This window comes from Bos taurus, chromosome 19 (assembly GCF_002263795.3).
Source record: "Bos taurus isolate L1 Dominette 01449 registration number 42190680 breed Hereford chromosome 19, ARS-UCD2.0, whole genome shotgun sequence".
NCBI lineage: Eukaryota > Metazoa > Chordata > Mammalia > Artiodactyla > Bovidae > Bos > Bos taurus.
In genome coordinates, this window is record NC_037346.1 from 38,361,524 (window position 1) to 38,371,822 (window position 10,299).

Sequence of the window (10,299 nt, forward strand, 5' to 3'; positions counted from 1 at the left end):
ATTTAGGACAGAATGAGATTGAGAAGCTTGAGGAATATGCACTTGGGTTTTGGGATCCAACCCTTAGATCCGGGCTGGAGCTATTGTTGTGTCATTTACACAGGAGGTAAGATTGCTCAAGGAAAGCACATCAAATTGGAAGAAGGCCAGGACAAAACTCTGGAAAATCACAGGAAAAGGAAGGATAAAGGAAGATGAGAATGAAAAGAAGCAACCAGAGAGGTAGGAGGGAAACCAGGAGAGTATAATTATAGAAATTAAGAGAAGAAAATACCTCAAGAAACATCCATAGTGCCAGGACTGCTAGAGCTAAGGATTGAAAAGTATTCACAGAATTTGAGCAATAAGGAGGCTATAGAAAGCGTAAGCAGAGAAGGCAATGGCAGCCCACTCCAGTACTCTTGCCTGGAGAATCCCATGGACGGAGGAGCCTGGTGGGCTGCAGTCCATGGGGTCGCGAAGAGTCGGACACGACTGAGTGACTTCACTTTCCCTTTTCACTTTCATGCATTAGAGAAGGAAATGGCAACCCACTCCAGTGTTCTTGCCTGGAGAATCCCAAGGGTGGGGAAGCCTGGTGGGCTGCCGTCTATGGGGTCGCATAGAGTCGGACATGACTGAAGCGACTTAGTAGCAGCAGCAGGAAGCGTGAGTGGAGCGATGAAGGCAGAAGCATTTACATTACAGTGGCTCAAAGAGTGAATAGAAAGCAAGAAGTTGAGGCAGTAAATGAAATAAATTCTTTTAATAAATTTGACTGTGAATTGGCAGTTTGCATAGATAGGCTAGTCTAAATAGGAAGTAGACATGTGGTGTTGTTTGAGTCGCTAAGTTGTATCCAACTCTTTTACAATCTGACGGACTATAGCCCGCCAAGCTCCTCTGTCCATGGGATTTCCCAGGCAAGAATATTGGAGTGGATTTCCATTTCCTTCTCCAAGGCATCTTCCCGACCCAGGCATCAAACTCACATCTCCTGCATTGGCAGGTGGATACTTTACCACTGAGCCACCAGGGAAGTCCGCAGACATGTGGTAGGAACTATTTAATAAGTGTTTTCAAAGACAAAAGAAACCTGAATACACTTCAGTGCTGATGGAAGGAGCCATTTACCTTAGAGGCAGACATCAGACTTCTCAGAACCTGGTCTCTAAGAAACAAAGCAGAGAGTTACAAGTGCATAACCAGGGGAGGGACGCTTCCTCCACTTTAATTGAAAAGAAGAGTGATTCTCAATACAGGTAAGTTCCTGTTTTGGTGGCTGAAGTTTGACGGATCTGATAGCTTCTCTTTTCTCTTTGAAGGTAGAAAAGAGGTCAGCTGCTGAGAGTTAGGGGAGAGGCAGAGTTGGAAGAGGGGAGATCTGCTAAAAGAAACAAAAAGATAATCAGTTGACCCAGAATTTTATTGTGTCAAAAACTTGGTTTTCTTTCTTTTTTCCCTAGATCTCAGCAGTCAGCTGTGCAAAAGATAGATCCAGTTGAAGTGGAATACATGTACCTCCCATGTATTCCTAATATCTTCCTTCAAAAGAAGGAAAGCGTGGCCTACTGCATGCAGGAGTAGTTCTGTAACGCCCCTCATCCGCTGTGCTTTTGAGCAGCTCTTCCGTACTCCCGGGGCACTGCTCGCAACCCTGCACTGCCCTTCTTTTAAACCCTCTCAATCCCCTTGTTTGCCCCCTCCCTGCCTATCATGTCCTGCCTGTTATTATTGATGTGCTTGTCAACCTCCCACCTATTCCAGGGGAGGCATCTAATGTTTAGAGCATCTACTATGTATCAGACACTGAATTATTTTCACTTCGGCGGCATCACTTATGTCCCCCACCACACAGAGGAGGGGTGATGTTATCCCAACTCTTACAGAAGAGGAAGTTAAAGCCAGGAGACCCTCCGGTCACATGGCTACTAAATGACCAAGTAGGGACAAGATCCCAGTCTGTCTGACTCCAAAGCCCATTACTCTGTGCTGTGAGCTCCCAGGGAGCAGGCAGTGTTCTGACTCTCACCCATCTCATGGGAACTCAAACAGCACTTTGCACATGGAAGAAGCTTGGGAAATATTATTGATTTGAACTATGACCTGACTCCCTGCATACTTTAGTGCTCTGGCATTTTTGGGTGTGCCCAGCTTTCCCCAAAGAAGCTGTTCTACTCTGCTTGGTAAAAGACATGCTCTTTAGATTCAGCCATGGCACCAAATATGCTAAATGTACAGTGTAGACAGAAAGATGCCGAAAGGAAAGTAGAGTTTGCTTGCTTTCTTCTAGATAACTTTTTAGATAATTTTTTATTGATTTATTTTATCTTTGGCTGTGCTGGGTCTTCGCTGCTGTGACGGTTTTTCTCTAGTTGCGGGGAGCAGGGGCTTCTCTGCAGTTTCAGTGTGCAGTGAGACAGGCTCTAGGGTACCCAGGCTTCGGTAATTGTGGCATGTGGACTCAGGAGCTGCAGCTCCCAGGCTCTAGGGCACAGGCCCAGTAACTGTGGCACTCGGGCTCAGCTGCTCTGAAGCACGTGGGATCTTTGCAGATCAGGGATCAAACCTGCGTCTCCTGCTTTGGCAGGCAGATTCTTTACCACTGAGCCACCAGGCAAGCCCTAGATAACTTTTAGTAATCCCATCAGGAGTCTTAATGAGTTGTACTGATAGTGTCAACAAAGAAACCACCCAGCAGACTCTCCGATGTGATCAGGAACAGCTTGCCTAAGATTAACAGAAGCAGGACTAAATTCCAACCGAAACCATCCTCTGTTCATTTTTCAGGAATATAGTATGTATGGCTGGTGGGTCGGAGAACTGAACAGCCTCATTGGGATTGTTCCAAAGGAGTATCTCACCACTGCCTTTGAAGTGGAAGAAAGATGAAGCCCAGGTATGAGAACCAGGCCAACAGATTCGCTGGCCATGCCTTCATTTCTCTGTGAAGGATGAGAGTTGCCAGTGAAGTAACTGTTCTTCATTTCCAAAAGTGATGACGGTAATTTACCATTGAAAGAAGCTAAGTCTGTAATTGTTTTACCTAAATTGGGGGACTATGTCAGTCAGGATTAGATTCAATTACATGTGACAGAAAACTCAAAATAACAGTGATTTAATTAACACAGAAATTTATTTTTCTCTTCTGTAAGAATCTGGAGGTAAGTAATCCAAGGTGCTCAGGTCCCGGGTTCCTTCTCTTTTTGCCACACTGCAGGTGGTCAGCATTGCCATGGTTACCTCATGGCCCAAGATGGATGCTCCAGTTCACAACTATCATGTCAGTATCCTACCCAACAGGAAAGAGAAAGGAGACACGCACCCCTCTCCTAAGGACACTTCACAGATGTTGCACACACCACTTCTATCCCATTGGTCAGAATTCGGATATACAGACATACCAAGCTACAAAGAAAGTTTCTTCTAGGTAGAACCTGTGTCCAGCTTAAAAGTGGAGTGGCCGGGAGGAGGGGAGGCATTAGTAAATTTAAAGGAGATAATAAGTATTGGAGAGCAATTAGGAATGTTTGCCACAAGAATGGATCTGGGTTTCTTTATCTACAGCTCTCAAATCCCGGGCAACATTTCCCCCAAATGCCCATATATTGCAATATGATTGGCAAGGATTCCTGTGGAACGTAATCAAATTAACTTTTAGGTAATAAAAAATATGGGCTTCCCTGATGGCTCTGCAGGAAAGAATCAACCTGCCAATGCAGGAGACACGGGTTCAATCCCTGGGTCGAAAGGATCCCCTGGAGAAGGAAATCGCAACCCACTCCAGTGCTCCTGCCTGGGAAATGGCATGGACAGAGGACCTATAGAACACGGGGTCGCAAAGAGGCAGACACGACTTAGCAACTGAACAAAAAGACTATGGGCTGCATTTTATGAGCAAGAACCACATCATACCACATTAAGCAGCAGAGTGAATGCATGCTTTGGGTGGGATAACAACATGATTAGAATTAGGATGGTGGTGGAGGACACCAAGGCTAGCATGACGTCACCAGCTCCATCTTCCAACCTGAAACAGGAGCTGCCCTTATTGAAGGTGTGAGGGGTGACACGTGACAGTGACGCGGACGGGCCTGGGGTCTTCCAGACCGGGGCCCACTCCAGAGGCAGCAGCAGTGTCCTCGCTGCTCCTTTAGGACGCTACGTAAGGAGCAACCTTACCCTCTAACGTCCTTGTACAATCGCGAGGTGCCAGCTCGGGCCTCTCACTCAAGGTCTGACTTTATGACTTTCCCAGTGAGGACTCCATTTCTAGGCCCTGAATGCAGACGAGCTGGAGTTTCCCTTCAAATCTAAACAAATTCTCCCTACTTCACTCTCTCATTTATTTAATGACAAACTTGTTTCTCTCCTCATTCTCTTTGACCCAACAATTCCACATCTAGGGGTTTATCCTACAGGTACACTTGCACACAGGCCAAATAACATACACACAGGTTGCCTGTAGTAGCAAACCACTGGAAATGACTTAACGTTCACTAGAGACCTCCCCAAGGAACTGAGGTAACTCATAGAATTGAATACTATGCAACAGTAAGGGAGAAAAAAGGCGCTCCAAACCTATGGAATACATTCTGAGATATGTAGGTAAGTTAAAAAAAAAAAAAAAGTAGTAAAGGGTAGGTCTAATTTGCTCCATCTGTGTAAAAAAGGGAGTCTCATCGCTTCTGTATGTATAAGCTTGTATGAGAGATCACTGGAAGGAGAAAGACGATAACACTGTTTGCCTCCAACGACAGAGAAATTCCATGACTGTGAGACAGGGTAGGAGGAAGACACTTTTTACTCTACACCCTTTTATATCTTCTATGTTTCAAATCATAAAAGCAGATTTATGTGTGTTTCCCCCTTTAGGACACACATCCTTCTCTCTACCCTGCCTTTATGAAGAAGCAGAGAGCCCACTCCCTACCCCTGCCAGCCCACCAGCACCACCAACTCTTCTCTTTAGAGGAGACTCAAGCCACTGACACCCCTGCCCAGTGAATGTAAACGACCGTAAGAGAAGAGACGAGGCCTCTTCAGCCGACCTGTTGCTAAACCCGCCTCCGCACAGCTGAGCCATTGCTGGACGTGTCCACACGCCCACCTCTGCCTTTTCCACAGTCTCAGAGAAGGTGAGAGAGAAGGAAGCCTTTGGAGGAAGAAATTGCTGGTTGCTTTGGCTGGTTTCAAAAGCACAAATAAACTTCTGATTTGGTTCTTTACCCTGTGTGATGGAGTTGTTTCTTTTTGTAAACTGGTATCAAAATGCTGGCTCTGGGCATTCTTAGCACCTCCAAACAACATGGGAAGGGACAGCCCAAGAGAAAACGAAAGCCCACCTACTTGGTTATTTTTATCTTTTGTGCTCACTCTGTCTGAAATGAGACAGGGCCAGAAGCAAGTCCTTGGAGTCAGCACATTGGAGAGTTCCTTTGGGGGGTCTCAGTCACCAGCCCCACTGTGTCCTGCAGGCTGAGGAAGTGCTGTGGGGAGGCTTGTGTCTACACAGCCCTGTTTCCTTTCCGTTTCCTGGGGCTAACCCTTGGGGTGTCTGTGCCTTGAAGAGGCAACAAAACATAATGGCTAAGAACATAACTTTGAGGGTTTCCCGGATGTCTAGTGAATGGGCATCCACTTTGCAGTGCTGGGGACACCGGTTCGATCCCTGGTCCCAGAAGATTCCACTTGCCTCAGAGCAACTAAGCCTGTACGCCACAACTACTGAGCCTGCACTCTAGAGCTTTTGAGCTGCAACTGCTAAAGCCAGTGCACGGCAAAGAAGGCCCAGGACAACCAATAAATAAATAATTTTTACAGTTTTTGTTTAAAAAAAAGAACATAACTTTGATGGAATTCCCTAGCAGTCCAGTGGATAGGACTCGGCACTTTCACTGCCGGCCCAGGTTCAATCCCTGGTTTCCCAATCGTGGGAACTAGGATCCCGCAAGCCATGTGAGGTGGCCAAAAAAAAAAAAGAAAGAAAGAAACTCTGGGATCAGCCTGGAAACAAATTCCTCACCTTAGAAGGGGTGTACTCCACCTCACTGGGTCATTAAGAGATTAAAGGAGTTAATAAGTGTAGCATACCTGGAACACCATCTGACACATAGTAACTGCTCAATAAGGTTTAGTTACTAATACCTGACCCTCTACACAAGAAATATTGAGAGATGGCCAACTGAGCAGCTAAGGAAATCTCATCTTCAAAGCTTCTCCTGTTCAGAGCTGTCCTGGATTGGCAGTATCCTTCATCCCGCCATCTCACAGCCCTGCAGTAAGATACCACTTCATGCCACCGGAGAGAGAAACTGGGAACAAACAGGGCTGTTGTTAGTGGATTCCAGGTTTCTGAAAAGGTCCTACGTCAACTATTCATTTCCAGATTTTTCTGACCCAGGAGTAAAACAAAAGGAAAAGATGTAAAAAAAAGAGGACAATTAGGTCTGGGAGAGGAAAAAATAGAGACAGAGATAAAAGGCACTACGGAAGTGTCCATGACAGCCCCTCAACCTTACACAGTGTGCCAAAGGAGAAGCAACCGCTAGGTGGCAGCAGATGCGCAGATGAACCAAAGGGAACCAATTGCCTTCCGTTTTAGGAACATTCGCACCAATCCCAGCCTACAGGTAAAGACAATGGGCATTGTTCTAAAGTGGTTAACAGAAGGAGCAAACAGAAACCACTCTATACCCAATTGCTTCCTCTGTGGAGAATCCTCAGAGTCCCAAGTCTGGAAGGCTGGTGGCTAAAAGAAGAGAATACCGTTGCACCACCACTGCTCCATGATGAAAGACAGAAAAGGAGAAACCAGAAGAGGAAGAGGAGGTATCTAGGGCAGGGTCAGAAGAGGTATGAAAGAGAAGCAAGGTCAGGTACTTCTCCACTCTACATAGTAGGACACTCAGTGGCATGACCTTTAAAACAAAGCCCCCTTACTGCAATAGTCCTTTCTGTACCTGCAGACCTGAGGAAATCATCTGCCAAACTACAAGGGTCTTTTGGCACCTCCATCTACTGCCCCACACTCACACCCTAGCTGTAAAAGAGTAAAAAGAAAGTAGACTGGCCCTAAAAGAAACAAATGGACTAATTGGGAATCTGGTCCATAGCCAGCTGGCCTTTTCTGACCTTGTTACATGCTGGAAAAGATACAGCAAGTTCAAGACCATCTACAAAGGGCATTCTCTGTGAAGGAGAAAGCAGTGGATTCCTACAGTCTGTCTGAAGCTAAACCTCATCTAGCAGATCTGCTCCATTCCACAGCCACCATCTTAGCCAACAGTCTCAAAAAGCAACTGGTTAATCAGATTACTGCTTCTCTGTTTGACTCCACTAACCAAATCCCCACCTTACGGCCTGTGACTAACTGGATAACTGGGGCATTAGAACACTTAACTAACCACATTATATGTAGGACGGCTTCTGAACAGCCACCAACTGCACGAGCAAACGGAACTTGAGAGGGGAGAGGGTACAGGTGGGACACCTTTTCCCTTCCTTGATTTTATGTTAAGAAGAGAAAATAAGAAAGCTAAAACCCTGTATTTAAGAAGCAAATGTACAGATATCCATTACAAATAAATATCTGTATAAATATCTTTACAGATAAATAATAATTAACACAGAACTTACCAACATCCACTGGATAATCTGACCTGAGATTGGTACAGTTGAGCCTGCATCATCCAAGCTGATATCTGAGAATACTAAATGCTCTGAAAGCAATCTTTCAGCTACATTTCATTAAAAATACATTTTTCCAGTGTGTTTCTTCTGTCATCCACATAGCAAAACAGCGTAGACATTGTTTTACAATTACTTTGATATTAAATTTTCCGACATGATGGTCTGTCTCTTAGAAATCTGTATTCAAACTATATCTTTTCCAACTGTATCTTTTCCTTTTGGTGAATAAAAATGGAAAAGACAGAACTCCTATTAAGTCTCATTCCCTAAACCCAGACATTTTGATTCCATTTAAAGTGGGACCAAATCAATGTCATCCTTCCTGTTAGGAACAGATACCTTGGTAGCTCAGCCGGTAAAGAATCCGCCTGCAATGCAGGAAACCCCGGTTTGATTCCTGGGTGGGGAAGATCCCCTGGAGAGGGGATAGGTTACCCACTCCAGTATTCTTGGGCTTCCCTGGTAGCTCAGCTGGTGAAGAATCACCTGCAATGCGGGAGACCTGGGTTCGACCCCTGAGCCGGGAAGATCCCATGGAGAAGGGCACAGCTACCCACTTCAGTATTCTGGCCTGGAGAATTCCATGGACCATCACAAGGAGTGGACACGACTGAGCCACTTTCACTTTATGTAAGGAATAAACACATATATAAGGAATAGCCTACATTTCAAGTGTTAACTTTTTTAAAAGCTCATTTAACTTTTTTTACTTGCTCATTTGCACCACCTTAAATGTAGTTAGTTAGTCTTTTCAAATAGCAAAACTGAAGATGTGAAAGACTAACAAAAATCACACAAAATCTGCTGTTAAAGAGGAAATGACATAAGGGACTTTTGAAAATCGAGGTCTGCTGCCCTGCTTATTGAATCACTCCAGTTCTCTTGCTGTGGCAAGACACCCCAGTGACACATTCCCCAAATCCACATTCCACACCAATCACATAATAATAATGCACTGGTGTCACAAAGCCTCTGTCTGTATCGGGGGAGGGAGTGGGACAGTCCTGCTTTTATAAGTCAGTCTGAGAATGAGGGAGTGGAAGGAAGAAAAGAAAGAAAATAAACGAACGTATGTTCGTATGTTCTTTTTCCCCTTCTCATCTTGAGAACAAAACTCCTGGATACCAGGGACAGAGGAGCTTTAATCTATGGCCGAAAGGAAACTCTCCCTGCGGTCTCCCCACCAGGAGCGACTCTGGGAGGATAAATCTTGAGTGGCACTGACTTGCTAATTCCCAGAGCACCAGCAGACTCTGTAGAGCTGACTTTAGAAAAAGCAGCCGTCTACATAGAGGATTATCCCTGTTACACAGCCCAGTGACTCAAACTAATTTTCTCATTTGTGGATTACCCTAGTCCCTCGCTTCCCTTCTCTTCTGCCCAGCTATTTCATTTCCCATTAGAATTTACAGAGCTTGGGCAGGAAGCTTGAAACTTAAAACTAAAAAGAGATTTTTCTTCTTCAAGGGACTTGAATTAATTCTCCCTGTTTTCCTATCAAAAATTAACTGCTGAGAAAACATGTTTGTGTTTTTGGATTTTTTTTAAGTTAGTATGAACTGACTACCCTTTTGCGACTCTTGGGATTCAATTAATGATATATTTTAAGATGTGGCCCATTTTGTACCAAAATCCTTTCTAAATATAACGCCCCCACCCCTAAAAAAGTATAGTATTTGAGGAAACTAAAGTACAATTAATAGACTATATAATTTATTTTCTAAATAGTGACTTTTTTTGGAAATGAAAGGGGGCATTACTAATAAGGATGCCAGAATCGTAGGTGTAAACAGGGATGAGTGGTCATCCTAAAAATATGCCAATATGCCAATATGCCTAGGTTATCTAGTCACCAGGGGAGTGGGCAGCAGAGAGAGAGATGAACTGGTTCTCCTGATACAATGCTTGGGAACATCCCTCTCCCCTGCAGGCCTGGCCCCTAGGCAAACACTGCCAACTAGGCTCTCATTTCCTGATGCCCAGGCTGTTCTGAGAGGCCTGGTGTCTCTGGCATCAAGCTGCTCACGGCAGTGGCCAGCCGTCGGCAGCTGTGTGTGTTCACTGCCTCACGGGGCCCATCACCGCCTGCCACCCCACCACCTGGCAGAGTGCCACTGAGGGAAGCATTTTGTGGCACTGGGCAATAGTATGCCACTTCCTTGCCTCCCACGATGGGAGTGAGTTCCAAGAGGTTTCTAGTGCAGGTCCTCAAAGAAGGCATCTGGTTCCACTGCAGATCCTCTCAGCCTGACAGCGAGCAGCTGGGCACCTTTTATCCCCCACATGCGATCATGGAACAGCAAACAGGCTACAAACACCTCCCTTTGAACCAGTCAGGCACGGGCATTGCTCTGCCCTGAATCACCAAGATGGCACATGCACACCACCTACATTTCCTGGATGCCACCCATGGTGGGCACCCTGCTCAGCCTATCATTAATACATTCCACCTCCAAGAAAGCACCTGGCATCTGGAGATTTGGGATCACCTCTTCCACATCTCCAAAGCAGTGCAGTGGAGGCGCAGGAGGGGAGGGCACTGAGCACCTACCGCTTCATTCTGTTGATTCCGGGCTTCTCCGCATGGCACTGGTGACATTGGGACCAGATCATTTATGTTTGGGGCCT

General features: G+C 45.5%; 1 protein-coding gene across 1 annotated transcript in view; it reads left to right on the plus strand.

Annotated features, from left to right (window-relative positions):
- Positions 1–5,207, plus strand: part of SKAP1 (src kinase associated phosphoprotein 1) — a 306,061-nt gene extending 300,854 nt beyond the window's left edge. Inside the window, exons 12-13 of the mRNA XM_002695944.7 lie at positions 2,770–2,878; positions 4,855–5,207. Of these exons, the coding sequence (XP_002695990.2) occupies positions 2,770–2,871 (102 nt within the window). The 3' untranslated portion in view covers positions 2,872–2,878; positions 4,855–5,207. The remainder of the gene's footprint in view (positions 1–2,769; positions 2,879–4,854) is intronic.
- Positions 5,208–10,299: the final 5,092 nt, after the last annotated feature.